This window comes from Rhinatrema bivittatum, chromosome 4 (genome assembly GCF_901001135.1).
Source record: "Rhinatrema bivittatum chromosome 4, aRhiBiv1.1, whole genome shotgun sequence".
Classification (NCBI taxonomy): Eukaryota; Metazoa; Chordata; class Amphibia; order Gymnophiona; family Rhinatrematidae; genus Rhinatrema; species Rhinatrema bivittatum.
The window spans coordinates 204,691,725-204,718,873 of NC_042618.1; the positions used below are offsets into that span (position 1 = coordinate 204,691,725).

Sequence of the window (27,149 nt, forward strand, 5' to 3'; positions counted from 1 at the left end):
ACTAATGGGCGGACCGAGAGGATCAAGGGGTCTTTATGTGCCGACGTCTTCGGCGTGGGGAGGGAGTGGGAGCAGGAGTCTGTGCCTGCTTCTTGTCGTTGATAGTCCGAATAAAGCACCAGTTGAATATCAAGTTATCTCCTGGTGCCTCTGTCACCCAGCTAGAGCTACCAAGGAAGTTTTCCGATTCGGTCCTGACATACCGAGAAGAGTAAAGGCATGATCGCTGCCCTTGACCATGTTGGTCTGAAAAATCCCTTTCTTGCAGTGTATTGAGAATATAAGTCATCCACAAAATGGGGATCAGCCCTTGAACATGTATTTCCAAGAATGATCTCCTAATAAGTAACAGATCCGCTCAATTGTCTATGCCTTCTCACTTGTATCTTTTCTTAGAATTGTTGTTTAGATGTGTTCATAATTCTGATCACCCACTTTGGTGTTGCCAACGGCATATAACAGAACCATCTCTTGTAACCCCGCCAGAACAATAAAGTAGCATGTTTTCATTCTGAAGGCTCTACCTGGTTCACCACTGAGTTGGCTTACTATATCCATTTCAATATTGACCCCATAGTGAATAGGCCTGTGTGTTGTTTTCATTCATCCCAGGATGCTTAGGGACCTCACTCTGACTGGAAGAAAGGGATAATCGTAAAGGCCCATTTCTTCTTTCTTTGCCTGGCTCTGGCAGGGAATCTGCATTGTATGGTGATGATTGAGGGAGCTCTCGCAGTCTGAGCTGTCTCGAACTGCAGCCTCTTGGGCGCTTGTGTAAGTCGTTCTGACTTCAGATTACGTTAAGAAAAGAGGAAGTATACAGAGGTAAGAGCTCAGCGCTGTAGCCCAACAGTGATCTTTCAATCAAACGGCATCACTATAAAGAAAAAAAAATCACCATACAAATTTTAGAAATTCCTTCTTTTTTTTTAAATTCGTCTTTGTACTGCCTGGCAGCTTCCCTGCTGCTCATTAATGTGGTTCACTCTTCAGGAGCTTTTAATCCCAGTTACCGTGATTTTTTTTTTTCCTTTTTGTTCCTATTTTAACCTACTCTTCCCCCCAGCCTGTTGTAGCTACAGTTCTTAGCCAAGAGGCATCGTGGCTTCCTTCTGAGCCTGACACAAGTCCACTCTCGCCCGACCAGCGGTTTTCTCAGATGTGTGACAGCAGGACTCCTTCCCTCCTAGGGGGGGCTGTAGCCAGTTATGAAGTAGCTCTCTCTTGGAACCAGATAGAAGTCCCCCAGTTGGAGAGGGTTTATATAAAAGATGATTTAAGGTATGCTGTTTGAACAAATTGACAGCTATCAGGCGTAAACAGCTGGGTGGATTTGAGAAGAGAAGGCAACCTTGGATAACCTGGTCCCTTAAATGAAGCTATTATACCATCTCTCTCCATCGCTATGAGGGAAGTTTTAGTCTCAGAGGTTTATTTTGTTTTCCGTTGCTCCTCTTGATGGTTTTACTGTTTTCTGATGGTTCTTCATCCTTCTGAATGTAATGGCTGTGGGTGCGGAGGGGTGGTTTAGGGGTGAGGGGTCTTATCTTGAATGTTAAAATTATACTTATGCTATATGTTCTGGATTGGTTTACATATGGTCATTGTGTCATGCATTAAGTATAAGAAAATTTTAAATGGGAAAAAAAACCAAACCCGGCAGTCTCCCGCACAGCAGCATACAGCCAGCCCAGAAATGCTTTTTCTTTAAATCCATATTAGAATTGCATCCTGCTTAAGGGGACTGACTCCAGAACATGCTCCACATATGTTAGAACCCCCCCCCTTTATCGGCCAAGCTGAGCTGGTGGCTTGGGGTTAGCGCTATGGGAGGTCGAGGTCTAGATTCTGGTCCCGAACCGGCTCCTTATTCCCGGGATAGCTGGGGCTGAGAGTGAGGAGCTGGCAGAGCCGGTGATAACAGCAAGGAGCATTCAGGCAGCCAGTCTCTCAAACATAAAGCACTTTGGGGCCGATGCAATTAAAAATGTGCTGAGTGTTCGGAGCCCGCTTCCCTAACACTCCCCCAGGTACCCCACCCCCACAGCTTCAAGCCTTTGGTTTGAGAAGTTTGTCACTATGAGCCCGCGTGTCCGTGCACCAGCACCACTTGCCACATTTCTCAGCTCTTCCAGGCTTTCGCTGTCTTATTTAGAGAAATTACAAAGATGTTTCCATTTTCATTGTGTAGAAGTAAAGGTCAACAAACAAACAAACCCTGCATAATATTAGGTGATTAATATATTGGACTGGCAATACATTTTTTTAGTCCAGTTAAAAAGTAGAGCCTTATTTTTTGTTTAACGTTTATTTCAGTGCATTTAACAGGATTTAAATGGCAACCACACTACATTTTTCACTGGGAAACGTGGATCTTTTCTTCACAAAATCCTGATCATAGACAGAAGTTGCCTCAAATTCACATTGGTGTCCTACCCTGCGGCTCTTCATGACCGGAGGCAATAAGGATTCTCCAGTCCGATCGAACAGAGTATCGCTTTATTTTCAATACCCTGACCCTAACCCCAGAGGAACTTCTGAGGAAAAGTTGCCTGTGCTATCTCAAGGACAACTGATCATACATCATAGTTCTAATGGTTTCTAAATGCATCATCGACAAAGATGAGAGAGGATAGGATACTTCCCGGAGTTTTACTAATTCATTATGAGACAAATTTACCATCAATTATACCCATCAGCATGGGAGAAGCCTTGCTGGTAAGTCTGGTCTGTTGAAACCACAGGATAGGGCTGCCAGATCATTAGCATCATTCAGTGTCCCATGAACTATTTAAATAAGATAATTGTGGATACTGAAGGCCTCATTCCCCTATTCTGACACTTCAAGTAATATCTGTCAGGCATATGTATCCGGTGTGTCCCATGAATAATTGCACTCACTCGCAAGACACAGGAGCTCCAATGTTTTTTAGCATTAGAAAAAAGGATTTCTGCTGGAGAAATTCAAGTGAGAGGTGATCAAGTTTTGAGAAAACATAAGAGGCTTATAATGCAAATGTTGTTGGTGGCTTGATTTGTGTTGACAATAAATTGTAAATCACAGGATAGATAAGTCATAAAGAGCAGATATGAAAGCTAGAGAAATTACTTTTGAAAAAAATAACCATGTCCCTGAAAGGGGAATATGATTCATTTCTCCTAGGACAAGCAGGATGGTAGTCCTCACAAGTAGGTGACATCAGATGGAGCCTGGCACACTGAGCATGCCCAGCATGCCACTATCCACGCACCCACGCAGGATCCCTCATCAGTCTCTTCTGTGGAGTTATCGCCTCGCGGATGTGGAGCTTTTTCTTTGGAAAACTGCCATGTCCAAGTTTTCTCATTCTTTTCTCCTCGCTGGGTCCCTCGATCCTTTCCGGCCTTATTTAGAGGGTGATGTGGTAAATTTCCTTGCGGTTGATTACCGACAGTGCTGTCCTCTGGTGGCCACCAGCTATTGACCGTCCATTGGTTAGATTTTTTCATGGCGTCGTCTGGTTTCTGCCGATGCCCCCAGTGCCCCCGGACTATGTCCATTACAGACCCTCATGAGCTCTGCATTTTGTGCCTGGGGGTGTCGCATGGCAGCCATGGATGTTCCTTCTGTGCCCAGATGACCTCCAAGGATTGCCGCGCACATGCCTTGACAAGATGGAGAAATTGTTTTACTCCAGGAAGTCGGAGCCTTTGACTTCTGTGAAGGGGCATCGACGCCTTGGGGTAAGGGGTCCAGGTAGTCTCCGTATCTTCCCCATTGGTTCCTCTGCTCAAGTTAGGTGCTGGGGATCAGATTCTTTCCATTCTAGGTCCGGGTCATCACCATCTCCCTCAGCGCTAGGGAAAACTGGGCCAAGCGTCCAAAGTCGAGGAAGCACCAGCACCCCATCTCAGTCCCAGTGGTCAATCATAAGACTGACACTGTGTACCTGGTGCAGCCAACCACGGGTTTTGAGCGGTGCCAGCTTTCGCACCAGTCCGTGGTGGTGGAATCAGCCCTCAAAAAGGCAAAGAGGTCCCGCACTCATGTCTCAACACCCCCAGATCGTGAGCACAGAGTCCTGGATGCTCTGTGGAGGAAAGTCTTCCAAGGATCCATGTTAGCAGCTTATGTTGCCTGCTACCAACTATATATGAACCAGTATTCCAGGAACCTCTGGAAGCAGGTTCAGGACTTAGTGGATCATCTCCCTCAACTCCAGGAGGACTTCCTGAAGGTTGGTCAGCAGGGTTTCGAGTGTGACAAGCACAAGATTCGGTCCACTTATGATGTCTTTGAGACAGCAGCAAGAGTGGCCACAGCGGGCATTGATGCACGCCAAATGGCTTGGCTATGCGTCTCTGACCTACGTCCAGAAGTGCAAGACTGAATAGGGGACTTCACCTGTACTGGAGAAAATCTCTTTAGAGACAAGATTAAGGAGGCGGTGGCGCAACTGAAAGATCACCATGAAACCTTTCAGCATCTTTCAGCCAGTACCTCGGACCCACAGTCCTCAGGTAAGAGATCCTTGGGCCCAGTAGTCCGTTCTGCTGCCCAAGGAAGTATTATCCTCCGGCGGATAGGGTACGGTCCCAGCAGGCTGGACCTAAGGCTTGCCCCAGACAACCGCATACCCCTAGGACTCAGCCAGCACCTCAGCATAGTCCTGCTACGGGATTTTGACTGGCTGCAAGAGAGCTGAAGCCAACAACCCGTACCCTCAAGGATGGAGGAGGCCAGCCTCGGTTCTTGGTGGATCATTGGCTGGCTGTCACCTCGGACTGATGGGTCCTGTCCATCGTCCATCGGAGCTACAGGCTGAATTTCCAGGAGATCCCATCAGCCACTCCACTGCGCTCCTCTTGGGGGTTCTTGATGGATCAGGAAATACTGTTGAAAGAGCTCTCTGCCCTCATAACGGCCAGAGCGGTCGAGCCTGTTCCTCCTGAACAGCAGGGAACCAGCTTCTACTCCAGATATTTCCTCATTCCAAAGAGAATAGGAGTCCTTCGTCCGATTCTGAACCTGAAGGCCTTGAACAAATTATTCCAATGGGAAAAGTTCAAGATGGTTTCACTGGGTGCCCTGATTCCTCTCCTATGGAGGGGAAACTCGCTTTTCTGCCTCGATTTAAAAGACGCCTACACTCATATTAAAATTTCCCACATCTCTGGTTCATGGTGGGCGAATGCTATTTTCAATATTGAGTGCTGCCCTTCAAACTGGCATCGGCACCCTGTGTCTTTACAAAATGCCTAGCAGTAGTGGGGACCTATCTGAGAAGGCTGTAAGTGCAAGTTTTTCCCTACCTGGATGATTGGCTTATCAAGAGCGCCTCCAGGCAGGGAGTGCTGCAATCCCTACACTCCACTATTCAGGTTCTGGAGACCTTAGGCTTTCTGGTCAACTACCTGAAGTCACAGCTGCTCCCGTCACCACAACTGGTCTTCATTGGTGTCAAGTTTGACACGGCTCAGGTTTGGGCAGTTTTGCCCAGGGATTGAGCAGTTTCCATAGTGTCCCTGACAAGGGAGGTCTCTGAGTCATTAGGTCTCTGCACACGACATGATGCGCCTGTTGGGACATATGGCGACCATCGTTCATGTCACTCCCTTTGGTTGTCTACACATGCGCAGGGCACAGTGGACCCTACGGTCTCAGTGGCGCCAGGCCACCCAGGACCTTCAGATACACATCAGGGTGACCCCACCCCTTCTGGACACCTTGTCGTGGTGGGAGACCCTATCCAACTTAGAAGTATATGTATCTTTTCAGGCTCCCCCTGCTCAGGTGGTGCTTACCACGGATGCCCCTCACCTGGGCTGGAGAGCTCATGTGGGAGATCTCCGCACCCAGGGTCAGTGGTCAACACAAGAAGCAAACTGTCAAATCAACTTCCTGGAGCTCCGGGTGATCTGTTACACGCTTTGGGTGTATCGGGATCGCCTAGCCAACAAGGTGGTCCTCATCCAGACCAATAACCAGGTGGCGATGTGGAACTTCAATAAACAGGGAGGCACCAGATCATTTCTTCTTTGCCAGGAGGTGGTGCAAATGTTGTTGTGGGCTCTGTCCCAGGGGATACTTCTTTGTGCCATGTACTGGCTGGGGCAGGAGAATGTGATGGTGGACAACTTGAGTCGTTCCGCCCGCACGAGTGGTCCCTGAAGCAGGAAGTTGCGGATCAGATCTTCTGCCTCTGGGCATCCAGGATGTAGATCTGTTCGCTTCCCCCCACAACAGGAAGGTACTTCAGTTTTGCTCTCTGTCCACGGAGAAGGGCAAGCAGCGTCAGATGCTTTTGTCCGCCATTGGGTCATTGGCCTTCTGTATGCCTACCCTTCACTTCTGCTAGTGTCAAGGACTCTCCTGAAGCTCCAACAGGACCGGGGGACCATGATTCTCATCGCGCCTTATTGGCCGAGACAGATCTGGTTTCCTCTCCTGCAGGATCTTTCTCTGTGGGAGCCGATCAGTCTGGGAACCTCCCCAGACCTCATCACGCAGAATTAGGGCAGACTGCGCCATCCCAACCTCTGGGCCTTATCTCTCATAGCTTGGATGTTGAGGGCTGACCTTACAGCCCCTGGACCTCTCGGAGGGAGTGACCCAGGTCCTGGTGGAGTCCAGGAAGCCTTCCACTAAGAAGTCTTACAGCCTGAAGTGGAAGAGATTTTCCATTTGATGTGCGAGCCACGGCTTGGATCCATTTTCTTGCTCCACACCAAAACTCTTGGATTACCTGCTGCACCTATTGTAGACTAGCTTAAAGACCACCTCTGTTAGAGTGCATCTTAGTGCTATTGAGACCTACCACCACAGGGTAAATGGATCGCCCATTTCAGAGTTATCCATCATAGGGTGCTTTATGTGGGGTCTGCCCAAGTTGAAGCCTCCCCTAAGACCCCCTGTGGTTTCCTGGGACCTCAACGTGGTCTTGGCTCATCTGATGAAGGCTCCTTTTGAGCCTTTGTGCTCTTGTGATCTGAAGTACCTGACCTGGAAGGTCATTTTTCTGGTAATGGTCACCTCGGCGTGCAGCGTCAGCGAATTTCAGGCTCTGGTTCAATCCTGCCCTACATGAAGTTCTTCCACGATCGGATGGTTCTCCGCACACACTCCAAGTTCCTACAAAAGGTGGTGATTGATTTCCATCTGAACCAATCAATCATCCTGCCCACCTTCTTTCCTAAGCCTTACTCGCACCATGGTGAACGGGCTCTGCACAGCCTAGATTGCAAAAGGGCTTTAGCCTTCTACCTGGAGTGAACAGTAGGCCACAGGCAATCCACGCAACTCTTCATCTTTTTTGACAAGAACCGATTGGAAGTGCCGTGACCAAGCAGATCTTGTCCAATTGGCTGGCAGACTGCATTTTTTACTGCTATATGCAGGCAGGACTACAATTGGGGGGACATGTCAAAGCTCACTCTGTTCGAGCCATGGCAGCTTTGGTGGCCAATTTGCGAGTGATCCCCATGGACAAGATCTGCAAAGCTGCGACATGGAGTTCTCTCCACACCTATGCCTCGCACTATTGTTTAGACGCGACGCGATATCAATTTTGTCCAGACTGTCCTCCGGAATCTCTTTCAGATGTAGAACCCAACTCTTCCTGCCTTGGGCCCATTGTTCGGGTTCAGGCTGATTCCCTGTGTTACTAACAGCACCTTGGTTGGCACCTGGTTAAATTGCTGTTGGTCCTCTTTTCTGGGAACAGCCTGTAGCTAGGTATTCATCCACTTGTAAGGACTATCATTCTGCTTGTCCTAGGAGAAAGCAGAGTTGCCTACCCGTAACAGGTGTTCTCCTAGGACAGCAGGATGTTAGTCCTCAGAAAACCCGCTTGCCACTCTGTGGAATTGGGTTTCTTCTATATTTATTTTATTTTTTTGTAATTCTATATTACTAGACTGAAGAGGCACCCCATGTGGATAGTGCCATGCTGAGCATGCTCAGTGTGCCAGTCAAAGTTTCTGGAAACTTTGACAAAAGTTTTCCGTACCGGACCCCATCTGATGATGTCACCCACTTGTAAGGACTAACATCTGCTGTCCTAGGAGAACACCTGTTACAGGTAAGCAACTCTGCTTTCTTTCTAGCTCAACTCTTTTATGAATATGTTGCAGTGAGATGCGAGGAAAGAAAGTTAAGCTCAGTTTGAGTCTTTGGTATGATGATATCTGACATAATTGTTACGGGTTTGTTTTTTTAATATATCTGTTAAGCTGTGCACAGTCTGAATCAATGTGCTGTTCAGCTCACAATATGGAGATATTGCAATATGTGTCTGATTAAAGAATACTGATATGCATATGGATGTTAGGTGTTCAAAACTCTTCAGAAAGACAAAGCGATACACAAGGAAAAAAGAGGCTTTCTATGAAATCTTGGAATGGTAAAGAAGATTGGAGCTGAGTGTGGCCCAGTTTTTGTGGCAGTACCAGTGTGAGTCTATAGGTGAAAGGCTGAACTGTTCATAGTTTTAAGCTCCTGTCCCATTGTGTATATTTTCTTAGGAGAAAATGAGAATACGGATAAACCAGGAATAAGTAAGTCTTTCTCTGATTACACAAAGCCATTTGCAGAGTCTTCAGTATCATATGGAGAACACATGGTGTTTTGAAAGTGCAGGAAATAACATGCATGCCAACCTGTAAAAACCCCAGGGAGAAGGATAACGGGCAGCATTTTGTGCATGTTAATAATGCTGAATTTGCTCCTTGCGCAATAAAGCAAGTATGTAACCTTCACTGCTGCATGTTTAACCATTGTTCATTTTCAGTAAGAGGCATTATGGACTGTGATCTGGTGAGGTAGAAAAGGTAGACTAGTGTTGCTGGGATGCATCCATAGCAAGGTTTGTGCTTTCTGCTGTTCAAGGTAGATCAGGACCAGCCAGTCCATGTTTTAAATGTACTGCAGTCTGTATTATTTCTTGGGTTGGTACTGGTATTATTATTTTCGTAACAAAGAGGACTTCAAGGACCAAACTGAACTGGAATGGGAAGTTAATCATTTGCCCACAATGATTTGCAAGGACAGAGCAGAGGAAACGCTGAATGCAGTTCTATAATAACTGCAAAGACAGAAGGAGGTGTCCAGCCCAGTGACCCTGGGGCAATACATAGTACTGCTATGCAGAAAACCTGGGCTGGATTCCCCAGGCCAGCAGGGGCTAGGGATACCATAGAGATAGGAGGAACATAAGAACATGCCATACTGGGTCAGATCAAGGGTCCATCAAGCCCAGCATCCTGTCTCCAACAGTGGCCAATCCAGGCCATAGAACTTGGCAAGTTCCCCAAAACTAAGTCTATTCCATGTTACCGTTGCTAGAAATAGCAGTGGATATTTTCTAAGTCAACTTAATTAATAGCAGGTAATGGACTTCTCCAAGAACTTATCCAATCCTTTTTTAAACATAGCTACACTAACTGCACCAACCACATCCCCTGGCAACAAATTCCAGAGTTTAATTGTGCGTTGAGTGAAAAAGAACTTTCTCAGATTAGTTTTAAATGTGCCGCATGCTAACGTCATAGAGTGCCCCCTAGTCCTTCTATTATCCAAAGTCTCTGTCATCATAAAATGGTGATGGTTACTTGCAGGCTAGGAGTGCACCCGTATCAGAGGGCCCACAGGGTGTGCCTTATGGTCAGAGGGCGGCTGCTGTGGTGGCTGAGCTGGACGAGGGAGGGGGATAACCCTGGGGAGCTGCATGTGCAGGCTCAGTGTGCCATAACCCCATGATCGACTGGTTCTGACTGAGCTGGAAGCCCAAACAGGAACAGAAGAAAGTCGCTGGACCAAAGCTTTAAAAAAAAAAAAAAAAGAGATAAGGCAGTTTGAGAAAGATGTAGGGTGGAAAGGCAGGTAAGAGAAGTGAGCAGGCAGAAGTCAGGAGTGATGATAAAAGCCAGACCACAGACAGAGTGATCTGAGTGAGGTCATTACTGCATAAGATGGTTTAAAACATCTCTGGTTCGACAAAGCTGTTTCATTACTCGATTTAACTGTTCTCTGATGGGGCAGTTTTTCATAGACACCCGTGGAGTTGCACCAGTTCTGAAAGGGAAAGGACGGGCATCTTTTCCCTTTGCAAATTGCCCTAGGAAAAAAGTACTTGCAGAGATTTGCACCTGCGTTTTCTGTGGGAGACAACTTCCGTGTTGAATAATGCGCCTGTTTCTGAAAATGCCAACCTAGGCAAATAGTTGCTGTGCCCCCCCCCCAGTACACTCCCACAGAATGCGGGTAACAATGCGCACACTTTTAACTGTGTGGCAGGTGGGCTTGTGAGAACTGCACTGCCCCTGGGAATGTGCGGTTGCTACAGTCCAGGTTTCCTTGTGAACACAACTGGAGGAGAGGCCAGGATGCTGATGCTCTTCTTGGTACTGAAAAGGCCAAAGTTAAGTTTTGGAGAAAATGCACAAAAGGCTCAGATCAGTTTGCTGGCAAAATTATGAAATAGTGCTTCTTCTGTCCAAGCACTTAATTTCCCGAAAGAGGACAAAATGCCAGAGGAAAATCAACGAAAGCACAAATTTATGTAATAGCTGTGGGACCTGTGCTCAACAGGCCTATATTTACATATCTGGTGAAAGTCCCACAGTACTTTTTGCACAAGTTGTTGCATGATTGTTTTTTTTTCAAGTGCACATTTATATTTCTGGACATTGCAGCAAATTAAATCTTTAACAAAAATATGCACTATTTCAAACCTGGGCAAGCAAACTGATGCGGTGTAGAGGTAGACTCCCAGTTTTGCCCAAAACTTAAAACCTAGTTTTAAAATCCATGAAAAATAGCAGCCCTGTGGAATAGGAGACTAGGACCTGTCTGTTGGAGTAAGGGTCGGTTAGCCTTGGGCATGTTATAAAGACTTTTATCATGTTCGGTTTTTTTGTAGTGGAACATTTCATCTCCTGTAAAGAATTAAGTACAGAAGAGACAGTAATATACAGTCAGGCTATAGTTGCTATCCAAGCTTCTAGTAGCATCATAAGTTGAGACTAAAGATGGAGCTACTAGAAGTCAAGGTGGCATTTATGGTTGTAATTTATGTATTGCGTGTTCCTCCTCTTGGCCTCCATCTTAGCATTCAGGAACTTTCTCTGTCTTATCAGTCTTTCTCCATTTAGGGACTGTCCCCTCACTCATGGAGCAAAGCCCCAGTTATGGAGATTGTCGTTGGTTTTCTCCCTTTGGAATATGTAACACTATAATTTAGTAATGTAAAGTCCCAGGGAGCATTGCAAGTTTCACAGCTTTTAGTCTATAAAGCACAAATGATACCTTTCATGGGTAAGCTCAGGGCTCTTTATTTGTAGACATGAGGTGTGAAAGGAAAATTTAGCACAGATGCTGGTGATGTGAGCCCAGAAATGTGATCATTTCCTCCCCTTTCTTCACTGCTTTTCTGCGTATTGAAGATTGAGCAAAGTTCTGTGAAGAAGAGAAATCTCACTTAGTCAGCGCTCCTCTCTCCTGATAAGACTTAGGCTTGTGAATGTAGCAATCTCTGTACTTGATAGATCCAGTGCACCAGATACCAGGAGACTTCTTGTTCCCTGTACGTACCTGGATCAGTCCAGACAGTGGGTTATGTCCCCAATCCAGCAGATGGAGTCAGCCCAAGCTTTGAGGGGGCGTATCCATGTATGCTACTACCCCCTCTGCAGGAGTTCAGTATCTTCTGTCTCCAGCAGATGCGAGTAGGGGAATCAGGCTTCTCCTCCTTTTCCTTCTTTCTTACTTTGGCTTGATTGTCTGGTTTGTTGCTCTCTTTTTCCAGTGGATCAAGTTTGTTCTAAGTTTAAAAAAAAAAAAAAAAGGGTAAAGTAAGGCAGAGGCCTTTCAGCTTTTGGGGAGTGTCTTATCTCCTTGTCTCTGCTTCTGTGGCCGTGCTGTTTACTTCTCGATTGCTGCCAGGGGTAAGTTTTTGTTTCCTCTGTAGTTTTTCCTTTCAGCACAGCCCCCGGTGCCCGCGAAAGCCGGCGGTGCCGGCCTCTTCGGTTTTCACTCGTCACCCGCGGCCATTTTGCAGCTCCTCGAGGGCTGCTGCGGCGATCAAGGGAAGACGTCTGGGGCGGGTTGTGTGGCCAGGAAGGCCCCCCCGCGGCACCCTTCGTTGGTTTCGGACAGCGGGCAGCGCGGGCCGTCCGGGCCCCCCCGCAGCGGCGCTTTTGAGCGCGTGGCCCCCCCCCCCCCCCCCCCCCCGAGGCTCTTTTTTTATTTCTGGCGCCGTTTTTCCCTCTCCTCCGGCGATTCTGATGCCGCGGCCGTCACGCTGTGCGGCCTGCGGCGAGCCGGGGTCCAGGATTTCCCAGGAGGGCATCTGTGCACGATGCCTTCCCGGGGGGGAAGGTACCTCTCAGTCCCTGGCTGATTTTTCTTTTTTGCCCGGGTGGCGCGGGCCGGCCACGCCACCATTTTTGGCGGGAACGGCGGCCATTTTGCATTCAGAGCGCCCTGAGGCGCAGGCCACGAGGGGGAACGGCTCCCTGGAGGATTCTACGAGCGGGGGTACTCCCCCGATTTTGGTGCAGGAACCAAGCACCCAGAGCCAGGGAACAGGAACCACGGCGCCCCTCGAAGCGCACCCGAGCAGGCCGGGGTTTTCTCTGGAGTTTATCCTGCTCATGCATACAGCTTACCTGCAGGGACTGGAAACACCTGGGGGACCCCCCCCTCCTAAGATACCACGGATGTCGCCCTCGGCGCCGGCCCCCCCCCGATCCTTCGGGTGTGGGGGCCTCCCGCCCTCCTCCCAGGGTTCGTCCTGTGCCCGCGGTAGTGGGGGCGGTGCCAGACCCAGCGGGACAGGAACCTGACCTCCCAGATGGGGGACAAGCGGACGGCATGCAGGAAGGGGATGATCCGCGTACCCTGTGCCTCTTCCAGAAGGAAGAGCTGGACGACCTTATCCCGCAGATCATCTAGGAATTGGATATGGATCCGCCACCAGACCCGCCTGCCCAGGTAGCTCCCGCTGTCGTCACATCTTCAAAGAAGGGGGATCCAGTCCTGGCGGCACTTCGACCGAGGGCTCGGGCGTTTCCCATCCATGACTCGTTTTTGCAACTTCTCACCAGGGAATGGGACGCCCCAGAGGCCTCCCTGAAGAGTAGCCGGGCCATGGAAAAGCTGTACCCGCTCCCCGAAGATTTTCTGGACCTCATCAAGGTCCCAAAGGTGGACTCCGCAGTGTCGGCGGTCACGAAGAGGACGACGATCCCAGTGACGGGAGGCGCGGCGTTGCGGGACACGCAGGATCGGAAGTTGGAAGTTTTCCTTAAGCGGGTCTTCGAGGTTTCCGCACTGGGTATGCGGGCGGTGATGTGCAGTTCGCTTGCCCAGCGGGCTAGTCTCCTTTGGGTACAACAACTCCTCACATCTCAGGACCTACCGGTCGATGAGGCTGCCCAGGCGGATCGGCTGGAAGCCGCAGTGGCGTACGGGGCGGACACCTCGTACGACCTTTTTCGGGTCCTCGCAAGATCCATGGTATCGGTTGTGGCTGCACGGCGACTACTGTGGCTACGCAACTGGGCGGCCGATACGTCATCTAAGTCGAGTCTGGGCTCTCTTCCCTTCCGGGGCAAGTTTCTCTTCGGGGAGGATTTGGATCAGATCATCAAGGCCCTGGGGGAGAACGCTGTTCATCGGCTGCCGGAGGACAGATTTCGCCCATCCAGAGCTTTTTCCTCTTCTCGGACCAGAGCCAGAGCGCAGCGGCGCTACAGGGGATACAGACAGGTGGGCTCCAGGCCGTCTCCCCCAGGTCTCAGCCCTGGTTGCGCTCCTTTCGCGGACGTCGGCCCGCGCGCAACACTTCCGGACCCGGGAACTCCTCTACCAAGTCTGCACAATGATGCCAGTCTCGCCCACTCCCCTGTCCCCAGGATTGGGGGCCGGCTAATGTATTTCTACGCGGAGTGGGCGCGGATCACATCGGACCAGTGGGTCCTCGATACCATAAAACGCGACTACGCATTGGAATTTGTTCACCCCCCATGGGGAAGGTTCATCTTTTCTCCCTGTGGCTCGGACCTCAAGAGACAAGCGGTGCAGCTGACTCTGGACAGGCTCCGGGAGATAGGCGCTATTGCGCCCGTGCCCTTTGGAGAGGTGGGCTCGGGCCACTATTCCATCTACTTCGTCGTGCCAAAGAAGGACGGTTCCTACCGGCCTATCCTAGACCTCAAGGAAGTCAACATCCCTTCGAGTCGTTCGGTTCCGCATGGAAACGCTCTGGTCAGTGATTGCGGCGGTGCATCTGGGGGAGTGCCTCGCCTCCCTGGACTTAACGGAGGCCTACCTGCACATTCCCATCTGCCCGGATCACTACCGTTTCCTTCGTTTCAAAATTCTGGACCAGCATTTTCAGTTCACGGCTCTCCCGTTCGGATTGGCGACGGCTCCGCGCACCTTCACCAAGATCATGGTAGTCGTAGCTGCAGCCCTCCGGAAGGAGGGCATTCTGGTCCATTCTTACCTGGACGATTGGCTCATCCGGGCGAAGTCTTTCGATCTTGGACGTGCAGCGGTGACTCGAGTAGTACGTTTTCTCCACTCCCTAGGATGGGTAGTGAATTTCTCCAAGAGCTCCCTCGTGCCCTCGCAACGCTTGGACTTTTTGGGGGCGACCTTCGACACCCTACTGGGCAAAGTTTTTCTGCGCCAGGACAAGGATCAATCCTTGTGGGATCACACGCGATGGTTCTCTGCGTTACCGGAGCCCACCTCCTGGGACTACTTGCAGCTCCTGGGAGTGATGGGGTCCACCATCGACCTTGTACCTTGGGCTTTCGCGCACCTCAGGCCCCTACAGTGGGCGCTCCTCTCCCGTTGGAACCCAGTATCGCAGGACTACCAGATGATTCTCCCGCTCCCGCAGAATGCCAGGGACAGTCTGGGCTGGTGGTTGGATCCATCGAACCTGGCCCGTGGCGTGTCCCTCGATCTGCCAAACTGGGTGGTGGTGACCACCGATGCCAGTCTCGTAGACTGGGGTGCTGTCTGCGATCGAAGCGCCATGCGGGGACGTGGTCCGCGGTGGAGGCGAAGTGGTCAATCAACCGTCTGGAAACCAGAGCGACCCGGCTGGCTCTGCGATATTTCCGGCCGCTTCTTCAGAACCGGGAGGTCAGAATCCTCTCGGACAACGCTACCACCGTGGCCTACATCAACTGACCAGGAGGCACGCGCAGCCCGCAGGTCGCGCTCGAGGCGGCGCTGCTGATGCAATGGGCAGAGCGGCATCTCGTCCGGCTAGCGGCCTCGCACATCGCCGGGGTGGACAACGTCCAGGCGGACTTCCTCAGTCGTCAACTGCTGGACCCCGGAGAGTGGTCCCTCTCCGACAAAGCGATGCAACTTCTCGTCCATCGGTGGGGGGCCCCCCATTTGGATCTGATGGCGTCCGCTCTCAACGCCAAGGCTCCACGCTTCTTCAGTCGTCGGAGAGAGCACGGCGCGGAGGGAGTGGATGCCCTGGTCCTTCCGTGGCCGCCACATCTTCTGCTCTACGCTTTCCCACCGTGGCCCCTGGTGGGCAGGATGCTCCGCAGAATAGAAAGCCATCAGGGGACAGTGATCTTCGTCGCCCCAGAATGGCCCAGGCGACCCTGGTTCGCGGATCTGCTACAGCTGGTGATCGACGGGCCACTCAGGCTGGGGCACCTCCCCCAGCTCCTACATCAGGGCCCGGTATTTTTCGAGCAGGCAGAACTCTTCTGTCTTGCGGCCTGGCTTTTGAGAGGCGCCGCCTCCGGCGTCGAGGCTACCCGGAGGCGGTAGTATCCACACTATTGCGGGCACGAAAGACATAGACGTCGGCGGCCTATGTTCGAGTCTGGAAGGTATTTGAGCTGTGGTGTACCAGCCAGGCCACGAGACCCGCTAAGGCTTCTGTACCTCAGATCCTTCAGTTCCTACAGGCGGGTGTGGAAAAAGGGCTCGCCTATAATTCACTGCGGGTTCAGGTGGCCGCCCTTGGGTCGCTGTTGAGCGATGGGGGCTCTCTTCTACAGCACCCTGACATTGCTCGTTTTTCTCAAGGGTGTCAAGCATATGCGTCCTCCGTTACGGGACCCTTGCCCCTCCTGGAGTCTTAACCTGGTGCTTCGCTCCCTATCGGGACCACCGTTCGAGCTGCTGCGCAGCACAACGATGAAGGATCTCACTCTCAAGACTGTATTTCTCGTGGCCATCTGTTCCGCTCGTCGAATCTCGGAGCTGCAGGCTCTGTCCTGTAGAGAGCCCTATCTCCGTTTCTATGACTCTGGGGTTTCGCTTCGCACCGTGCCCTCCTTCCTTCCGAAGGTAGTTTCTGCATTCCATGTGAACCAGACGGTGGAGTTGCCGTCTTTATCTTCCTCAGAGCCGAAGTCTCTCCGTCTCTTGGATGTCAAGCGCACTCTGCGCCTCTATCTGGAGGCTACAAATGAGTTCCGAACCTCTGACCATCTCTTCGTACTCTGGTCTGGTCCTAAGAAGGGATCTCAGGCCTCGAAGACTACCATTGCCAGATGGCTGAAGGCCGGCATTGCTGCCTCCTACATTGGGGTGGGACGGACTCCCCCACCCGGCATCATAGCGCATTCTACACGTTCTCAGGCGGCTTCCTGGGCGGAGGCTCGCTCGGTATCCTCGCAGGAAATTTGTAGGGCAGCCACCTGGAAATCGTTACACACGTTCTCGAGACACTATCGGCTGCACCTCGCCTCTTCGGTCTCTGGACACTTTGGCGAGCAGGTTCTCCGAGCAGGCTTCGCAGGACCCCACCCGATTTAAGGAAGCTTGGGTACATCCCACTGTCTGGACTGATCCAGGTACGTACAGGGAAAAGAAAATTATTACTTACCTGCTAATTTTCGTTCCTGTAGTACCATGGATCAGTCCAGACGCCCACCGCGTTTGGTTTCTTGCTCCTGTTCAGCTCTGCGCTGTTTCTTGCTCGCAGTGTTCTGTGTCTTCACAGTCGTTTCTTTTCACTGTTTCCTTCACAGCTCCCTACAAGTTGGTAGGATGTTTGCAGTTTCTTGTTGCGGTTACAATTGTTTTTTCCTTATCTGTTTCTACAAACTTGATCCTTCGGGGGTTTCTACTCGGGCTTTGATATACTCTATACTGAACTCCTGCAGAGGGGGTAGTAGCATATATGGATACGCCCCCTCAAAGCTTGGGCTGACTCCATCTGCTGGATTGGGGACATAACCCACTGTCTGGACTGATCCATGGTACTACAGGAACGAAAATTAGCAGGTAAGTAATAATTTTCTTATAGGGCTCCCTCTTCACTATTTTATGATATTTCTAAACACATTATCTGTGCTCTTCTATGAGACTATTTTTCTAACCTCTTCAAAATAAAAAAAACAAAACAAAACCCCTTCTGAGGGATTTTTTAGTGAGTATCAGTATCGGTTTTTCAAGTGGCACCTTATGTCTTAGTGGGTTCCTGCGTACCAGTTCCATTCTTCAACTGTTTTCCAGTCATGTGGTCTTCATTGTCTCAGAGAGTACTTAGAACCCATTTCCTTAGTGGGCCTCTAGACTGTATAGTTCTGTGCATTATCCCTTCTTCTCCATATAGATCTTTGCTCTAGTAGTGCATTTTTCCTTATATCCATGTAGACCTTTTTCTGCCAGTCGTGTGCTTGTGTGTGTGTGCCCTGCTTTCAATAACCTCAGTATTTTTGCTTTCTAAGTCTCAAAATGATTCTAATTTTGAAATGTCTGGTAAAGCTCTGACACTTCATCTTTATCAGTGAGAAGATGGGCTCTGAGATGCTCACAGTGGTTCCCCTTCACCGGAGGCCAGATTTAATTGAAGCCTGTGCTGACCTCATTAACCAAGAATGGAAGAGGAGCCAAGCCTCTCGGATCCATTCACTCCAGAAGTCTTCAGATGACTTTCCTGTATGCCTGGTGCTGATTAAAACTCAGAGAATTGTAGAGGATTCCACTGAAGGGCAAGTAGCAAAGACTCAGTGCCAGCTCATTGGACATGCAAAAGTGTCACGTGTGGTCAACCAACCCAAAAGCTTGTTTGTTGAGTCGGTTGTGGTCAGCAAGGAGCTGCGTGGAAAGGGATTTGGCAGGAAGCTCATGGAAGCCACTGAGAACTATGCCAAATCATGTGGTTTCAGATATCTACACTTGACCACCCATGATAAGCAACACTTCTATGCCCATTTGGGCTATACTTTGTCTGAACCTGTCCAGAGTGCAGGAGCCATGACCTCCTTTGTCTCTATGGAGTTTCTAAAGATCTTCTCCACTGCACCTCGGCAAACGAAGATATGTTCTTCTGAATCTGGGATGCCTAATCCTGGATTATCTAGTATCGGCAATGGACCTTTAGTAACAAGATCTCCCCCACCACTACCTTCATATTCTCCTGCTGCCCCTTTAAATTCTGTGCTTCTACCACTACCACCTCCACCACCACCACCACCTCCACCTCTACCCTCATCTTCAGCTACATTGTATTTAAATTCTATTGCTCCTCCACCTCCTCCACCACTCCCTCCTCCAGTTAAGGTGTCAGCATGGGTTCATCCTTGTCACCAATCAGTTCCTTGTGGACAAATCTCCAGTCTAGCAAAGGAGAAAAAAATCGAACAAACTCTTCTGGAAACTCCATATCGTGACCTCAAAGGGCTCCCTATTTTCTGGATGAAAAAAAGTATCTAAATTTAAACCCAACAAGAATATTAATTAAGAAGGCAAAGCACAGTATGATTAGAACTTGCCTCTCCAAATTCTTAGTGCCAGAACCATGAAACCATTCAAATTGTTTTTTTCAAGGGGAAACAAGGCTGGATTTAGGCATAGGCCACATAGGCATGTTTTTTTGAGTGCCAAATGCTGAAGGCGTTTAAAAATAAAAAAAAATAACAAACCGGGACTCCCATTCTGCTTTCCACAGGGAAGGAAGGAAGGGAACCCTTTGCCTATGGGCACCATCTTCTTAAATCTGGCAGTGAGGGGAAATGACACTTTATGAGCATATTGCTAATAATATTCTTTAATTCACAGAACTCCTGAATTTCATTCAGTAATGTAAGATGGTGTTGATGAGTGTAACATTGGTTCTGTGCAATACTGCTTAAACATGGCCACTGAGACATAACAGCGACAAAATCAGTATTTACGGTTTGAATCACCAATTTATAGAGGAATAAAGCGGTTCTGTTTAACGAGGGGATAATAAATCTAAAATGCCATAATGTTCTTAGTGTGTTTAATTTCTTTTTATGGAGTATTGCATTGGTTTTCTTTTCTGTCATTACTTTGCCACTTTACTAGAGGTTTAGCTGCATTTCCATATCAAGGGCATGAAATTTGAATTCAGCCTGGGGTTTCTTTTGTCCAGCAATTTTCCACCTGCTCGTACGCTGCCTGCTCAATCAGAACCATACTTCATTCACTACTATCCGCTTTTCTCCCCTGTTGTTATATTCCCTTCCCAACTCAGGCCTGCTATATTGCAGTGGCGGTCAATGGCCAGGGGCCGTATATTGTGGCTCCCTATGGAATCTGGCCTGATGTACGAAAGGGTTTTTCCATTTTGCTCTTATCAGAAAAATGCTTAGTACATAGAGTCCTAAATCTAGCCAGTAGGTGTCCCCCCATTGCGCGATGGCTGAGACGCCATCTCTTAAGGTTGGCTGTGAAAACTGCCACTGTAGCATCCGCAGCCAGTCTGGGGAGCAAAAGCTTGGCGTTGAAACTGAACCCAGACCTTCTGCATGGCAGCATGCAGCAGTGAGTGCTGAGCCATCCGGCCAGCCCCAGTCCTGGCTTTCTAACTTGCTCGCCCATGTAATCCTGCTTTTCTGTGAAAAGCGCAGCGCTCTAATTCATGGCCCCCCGGGTTTTCTGCAATTTTATAGCTTTGTCAGTTACCATAGAGTTTGCCTCTGGCAGAATTGCAGCGAGCTACCCTCCAAGCCTCCACTCTGTGCTCCTGTCACTGCACCTAAAGCCTATTGGGTTTGGTTAGTTGCCATGCAGGTCTGTCTGGGGCTTCGCTATGCCTGCCACTGCTGGGGCCTGCTGAGACCATCCTCAAGACTGGCCCTAGGGGCTCCTGCAATTTTTTTCTCACCAACTTCCAAGGCTGACCCTGTGTTTCCTGCTAAACAAGAGTGAAGTTGACGAGGAGAGTGAGATGAAGCCAAGGAGATAGAATTATGTATGCTACAGATGTGTTTCTTTTTTACTTTGTCTCTCTCACCAATTAAACCTGCCACTGTCTCTGTTGCTGTCAGATCTTTTAAAGGGCTAGGAAAAAAAAAAAAGTCTAGCTCCCATCCACTAGACTTTGAGATCATTTCTAGTGTGACTTAATGCCACTCGGGAGCAAAATATCATGCATTTAAATCAGGTGCAATCATTGGGACTCCAAACCAGACTTGATGGGAGATAGTGTAGCTCCCAAAAGGTTGTGAAGAAATTAAGTTCATCAGAATAAAAGCTACACCTATTTTTTGTTTACTTTTATTTCTGTGCATTCAAATAGACTTACATATGCAAGCATGCTACTTTATCCATTGAGAGAGAGAATTGAATGCCACCAAAATATTGTGTATTATCTTTTCCTGAATCTGAACTAGGGAGCTACCTGGAGCATTACTTCCCCTCCATCCCCATTTTCAGCTTAACCATCTGTGTTTTGTTTTCAGTTTTTTTGTGGAATTGTTTGAACATCCGATACCTGAATCACTTTACTAGTCTGATTCATAATTATTAGCAAACAGGTTAATGAGGTCATACGGAGGGGGGAATATAACAAAAAAAATTGCAAAATACTGTAAACATTTACTTAACCCTATAAGGAATGAAGACAAATTAAGCTTTCTACAAAGCAGTGCACTCTCTGGCAGTCTGGTGGTGGTGAGCAGACTGAAATGGAATCATCATGGCCATTGGTTAATTCCCTCACCAGCTTGTAATAATTCCATGGATATGTAAAACAGTATATCAATTTCTGATATATTAAGCAGATAGTCAAATCTGACTTTTAGTTTACACAAAATATAGTACTTGCTGTGCATTACTTTAAGTGTAGGAATTTGTTTTTGACTGATACCAAGTGTTGTCATCTGTATTTTTGACATTATTGCAGGTTTTAGTTAAACAGCCTTAAGAATGAGGTTGAGATTGTTGACGTGGGATGTGAAGGACACTTTAGTTCGACTCCGGTGTTCCGTGGGGGAGCAGTATTCTGCTGTAGCCAAGAGTTTTGGAATTCAGGTGGAACCTAAAGCTCTTGAGAGCTCCTTCCATAAAGTTTACAGAGTCCAAAACAAACTATTCCCCAACTATGGACTGGACAGGGGCCTTAGCTCCCAGCAGTGGTGGGGGGATGTTGTCAAGCAAACATTCAGGAACTGTGGTGTCTCTGAAGATTGGGTCCTCGCTCAAATAGCAGAAAATCTCTACAGCGACTACTCCATGGAGAAAAACTGGGAAGTTCTTCCCGGCATACGAGAGACCTTACACCAGTGTCATCAGTTTGGCCTTCGCCTGGCGGTGATCTCCAACTTTGATCGGAGGCTGGAACAGATTCTTAACCACTGCAACCTTGGGCACCATTTTGAATTTATAATGACCTCTGAGAAGGCAGGTGTGGCTAAACCAGACATAAGAATTTTCCAGAAAGCTCTATGCATGGCTGGGGTGATGCCACAGCACTCAGCCCATTTTGGTGACGATTACATCAATGATTACTGGGCAGCTAGAAATGCGGGGATGCACAGCTACCTAATCCAGCAAGATGAACACATTAAGAATTCTGAAAGGCATGTGCCAAAGGAACATATCCTTAAGTCCCCCCGCCATGTGTTGACCATTCTTAAAAATGCTGAATGTTGACATAATAGTTTGTCTTTGCTGAAAATGCTTGTCTGTCTGAAATTTTGTCAGGAGGTCCAGTGCTATTAAGCAGAGTTATGGATTTTTCAGAAAAATGTAATCAAAAGATTTCTTCTATTAAAAATGTTTTTTTTAAGAAAGCAGCACCACTAATTTCAAATTACTGTTTAAAAGGGTGGTGCAAACAAAATGCCTTTTTTAGATAATTCATTTTGCAGTAAAAACAAACTCCTTAAGGGACATTTTTACATTCCAGGGCAGGAGTATGACACCTAGGGCAGAATCTGCCTCTGTGCAAGATATGATTTTCTTGTGTAAGGGTCAGTGAACTCCATAGTTTATTGAGATCAAATGCCCCCCACCATCCTAGTTCTGAAGGCAATAAGCAAATAAACCAGATTTTGGGAGCATGTGAAAGTAGAAAGAACTCTGATTTTCCTAGCGTGTAGCAGATGGACTCGGGACCAATGGGTATAGTGTGCTCCTGATAGCAGTTGGAGATGGATCAGATTTCAATCTGATGTCAGCCCTAGTAAATATATCCCTGCAGAAAGCTCTGCTCTTCAGTATTTTCTGTCTCGATAGCAGTTCGGGACTCTATACATGCACAGCGTTAGAGTATTCAAACCAAAGAAATCCAAAATAAAGAAATCTTACCTCTACAGACGAGCCCTGCTCTCCTGCGGTGATACCTACGGGTCCCTCCCCAAGTTGAGAATTGCTGAGGTGATTTCCGCGATCCCTCAGAGGTAAGCCTCGGTCCGGTAGCCAGTTCCCGTCGTGGACTTAGCCCCCAGCAACGGCTGCGGCTGAGAGGCAGCGGGTGCAACTTCGAGCGCAGCGGTGAAGGTACTTTCCCTCTTCCCCCGCAGCCGGAGACTGCCCAGGATGAGACCGGGAAACACCGAGACAAGGTAAGGTAGAAAACTTCCTAAAGGTCTCCTGTCTCCAAGGCTCGAATAGCCGTTCACATCGCCAGCCGGCGTTAGGGCTACCAGGTTGATCAGCCCCGTAAAGGCTAGACCCCGGGCCGATACGAGGGTCCTCCCACGTGGAGACCCTCCTGAGGTGGTCGCCATATTGCTCGCGTGGTCGCTGACACCATTTCCTCTTGATTGCCGCCTATCTGACCCGTGCGCACAGAGGCGAGCCGGACGCACAAATCACTTGTGCGCACAAGTGCCATGCGCATAGCGATGTGCACGAGGGCGCCGGGCGCACAGCCACAAGTTCAACTGGGCCGGGCCCATAAGTTAACTCGTGCGCACAGAGGCGCGCGCATCTATTGAGTGTGCATCCGTCCTACGCACACAACTTCGGCGCGCCCGGAGCGCATAACTAAGCCTCCTGGCGTACACTTGAACGCACAAACCGGGGGTTTCTGCAATCCTACGCGCACAAACCATGGCACCACCGGACAAGAAGCTTAAGGCTCAGGTCCTGTGCCCAGCATGCCACATAGGAGCTGTGCAGCACAAAGAGGCCATGGCTCTGTGTCTACAGTGCGAGGAGGCTCTGGGTGAACCAGGCCAGGGTCATCCCCAGCCAGTACTGGGATCCAGATCCACCAACTGTACACCGGACCTCTCTGCCCCCAGCGGGAACCTCCTTCAAACGGGGCTCCCCGGGGATGCAGTGCCTCTCAATTTAGACCCAGCATCTTTCTCCTGGGTAGAATTTTTCAAAGGCCTACATACCTTTGTCCACATGGAACTGGCACCCCCGATGACACAGTCACAGTCTCCCCCAGAGGACCCTAACATCCCGGGACCCTCTAGACCCAGAGAATTGCCTCTCCCATCCAAAAGCCCCAACATTGGGGACACAGACACCTCGGATGAGGATCAAGACTCTCTGGAGGAAGGGGAAATCCCCCCAGGAACGGAACCTTACTGAACCATGAGGCGTTTCTTCGCCACCCCTGGACCCCGCTGCCAAAGATCTCCTGGCATTCCCCAAAGTGGATGCCATGGTTTGCACGGTCTCAAAGCGCACTACCATCCCAGTCGAGGGAGGAGCAGCACTCAAGGATGCCCAGGACAGACGTCTGGAATCCATCCTCAAACAGTCATTCATCTCATCTCCGAGCTTCAAGCACTGTCCTGTCGATAACCGTTTCTCGGGTTCATACCGGGATCCATACAGCTATGCACGAGCCCCTCCTTCCTCCCAAAAATGGTTTCTCACTTCCATCTAAAGCAAACCATCTCGCTGCCATCGCTAGATGAGCATAAGGACTCGGAAGAATCTTGCCGCCTTCGCCACCTTAATGTCGGCAGAATCCTAGTCCGATACCTGGAAAGATTGGAATCAGTACAAAAGACGGACCACCTATTCGTCCTTCAAGGCGTGAAGAAACAAGGGGAAGTGGCATCACAGGCAACCATAGCCTGCTGGATCAAAGAAGTTATCAAGGCGGCCTACGTAGAGGCAGGCAAGCCTCCATCTCTACAAGTCAAGGCCCATTCCACTAGAGCCCAGGCAGTGTCCTGGGCAGAAACCAAGATGCTGTTACCCGCCGAGATCTGTCAGGCGGTGACATGGTCCTCCATTCACACCTTCTCTACTTTCTACTGCCTGGATGTTCAGGCTCGGGAGGACACAGCATTCGCAAGGGCAGTACTAAGTGGGTCACAAGCAGCCTCCCTCCCGGTTCGGGAGTAGCTTTTGTACATCCCATTGGTCCTGAATCCATCTGCTACACGCTTGAAATGGAGAAATTACTTACCTGATAATTTCGTTTTCCTTAGTGTAGACAGATGGACTCAGCATCCCGCCCACAGCTGCCGGCAAACACAGAAACCTCGGGTGACAATCCCCAAGAGCAAGACAAACACAGGTAAGCCAAGCTTCCCTCTAATTAGGACACCCATACCTACCGGGTGTCGGCGTTTCTAGGTTGAGTGCACTGGCGGTCTCCAGCTATAACCACACCAACCAGTTCAAGTTAGTCACGTTAACCAAGTTATTCAAGTTAACCAAAGTTAACCAAGTAAATCAAGTTATTCAGTCACACATATATCTACAATTGCTTTTCGAAGGGAATACTGAAGAGCAGAGCTTCCTGCAGGGGTATATGTACTAGGGCTGCCGTCAGATTGAAATCTGATCCATCTCCAACTGCTATCAGGAGCACACATACCCATTGGTCCTGAGTCCATCTGACTACACTAAGGAAAACGAAATTATCAGGTAAGTAATTTTCTCCATTATAAAGTATGTGTTTCAACATCCTTATCTTTATGTGTTTATTTATTTCGAATTGGCTGCCAGTCATAAAGTCGTAGGCAGCCTTCATAAATCACGTTCATAAGTTAAAATCACAATCGATGACAAAGTAAAATTTAAAAAAACAACTTCATTAAAGATGACACAATTTCCAGCATTACTAGAATTAAGAAACAGAGACTCTGTCAGTCGTCAAAGGCCTGATGAACCAAGAAAGGGTTTAAGAGCTTTTTAAAAGTCCTTGTGCACTCCATAGTTTGCAACTCGAAAGGTAAAGAGTTTCACAGAACTAGTCCTACATAAGCGGATATTCTGTCCCATGATTCAGATAAGTGCATGACACAGACCAATGGTAAATCCTTTTTTTTTTTTTTTTAATTTAAAGCTTTTTGATGCAAAATGCAAACATGTTCACATCCAACATAGAAAAATGAATAAATGCATGCAATTACAATTCTCAATGCTTAGCCCTACACCTCACCCCCACTACAGCAAAATCTAGGCAAAATAATATAACCTATCAGGTTCCAATATAAGTAACAAAGGTTATAGAGGTGAGGCCATATCAATAAGACCAATGGTACATCTAATAAACCTTGCTGGGATAAGTGTAGACCCCAGGTCAGATTATAGTTGTGCAATATTTGATTAATCCAGGGTAGAGCATTGACCTGTATCATTTTTGTGAATTTAAAAAAGTGGTTTTAAACTGAATCCTTTGTTTGATTGGAAGACAGTACAGATCTTTCAGCACAGGCGAAATGTGGGCTGTAATGCTCAGCCCAGATATCAGGCAGGCTGCCAAGTTCTGTAAGACCTGCAAGGACCGGAAAGCATTTTTGGAAGCCCTATAAGTAGTGCATTGCAGTAGTCTGTAGCGGTAAAAAGTATAGATTGCAGAACTGAATGAAAATTGTGGTAGTTCAACAAAGATTTTACCAGACATGATTTAAAATAGCCAGATTTCCTAGCATGTAGCCAGATGGACTTAGGACCAATGGGTATAGTGTACTCCTGATAGCAGATGGGAGATGGAGTCAGATTTCAAAGCTGATGTCAGCCTACATATACCCCTGCAGGAAGCTTAGCTCTTCAGCATTTCTCCATCTCCTAAGCAGATAGGGACACTACACACACTAGAATAGTGTTAGAAATGTTTAAACCAAAGAAGAAAGAAAACTTACCTCTAGAAGATGAGCCCCACTCTCCTGCGGTGATGCCTAACCGTCCCTCCCCCAGTAAAGATTTCCTGAGGTGATTTCCGAGATCCCTCGGAGGCAAGCCTCGGTCCGGTAGCCAGCTCCCGGCGTGGACTTAGCCCCCAGGGCGGCTGAGAGGCAGCGGGTGTAGAATCGAGTGCGGCGGTAAAGGTAATTCCCTTCCCCCGCAGCCAGAGACCGCCTGGCATGAGACCAGGAAATGCAGAGACCAAGTAAGGTTGAAATCTCTCTTAAGTCTCCGGCCTCCGAGGCTCAAATAGCCGCACAGATCGTCCATTCCGGCGTCTGTTAAATCGGGTTGAGCAGCCCCGTCTGGGCTAGACCCGATTCCAATGCGAGGGTCCACACACGTGGAGACCCTCTGGGGGGGGGGGCCGCCATCTTGTCCGTGTGGTCATCGGTGCCATTTCTCCTCTTGACCACTATATTGCCTGCTCAACTGAGCAGTGCACACAACCGACTTGTGCGCACAGCGGCGCGCACAACTGCCGTGTGCACAGTGGCACACACAATGGCGCCGGGCACATAGTGGCCCGCACAAATGGCCTGAGCGCACAGATAGGCCTGTGCACACAGTGGCGCTCGCATCTTAGCCTGGCACACAAATTAGACTGCATGCACATCTTGCGCATCCCGCACGCACATTGTTGACGCAACTGGAATGCACAACTAAGCCTCCCGGCGCACGTACCAATGCGCAGAGACGAGTTTTGTGTCACTCCACGTGCAGAAATCATGGCACCGCTGGCCAAGAAAGTCAAGGGACAAGCCCTCTGCCCAGCCTGCCACCTGTGAGCTGCGCAACCTGAAGTGGCCTCCACCCT

The 27,149-nt window shown here is 49.0% G+C and overlaps 2 protein-coding genes across 6 annotated transcripts in view; both read left to right on the top strand.

Annotated features, from left to right (window-relative positions):
- Positions 1-22,020, top strand: part of HDHD3 (haloacid dehalogenase like hydrolase domain containing 3) — a 41,457-nt gene extending 19,437 nt beyond the window's left edge. For all 3 annotated transcript variants that reach the window (XM_029599581.1, XM_029599582.1, XM_029599583.1), the window contains one exon: positions 21,129-22,020. In XM_029599581.1, the coding sequence (XP_029455441.1) occupies positions 21,152-21,877 (726 nt within the window). In that variant the 5' untranslated portion in view covers positions 21,129-21,151 and the 3' untranslated portion in view covers positions 21,878-22,020. The remainder of the gene's footprint in view (positions 1-21,128) is intronic.
- The window catches only part of LOC115090458 (hyaluronidase-3-like), an 83,341-nt gene that overhangs the window by 19,408 nt on the left and 36,784 nt on the right, over positions 1-27,149 (top strand). The gene's annotated exons all lie outside the window — the stretch shown is intronic.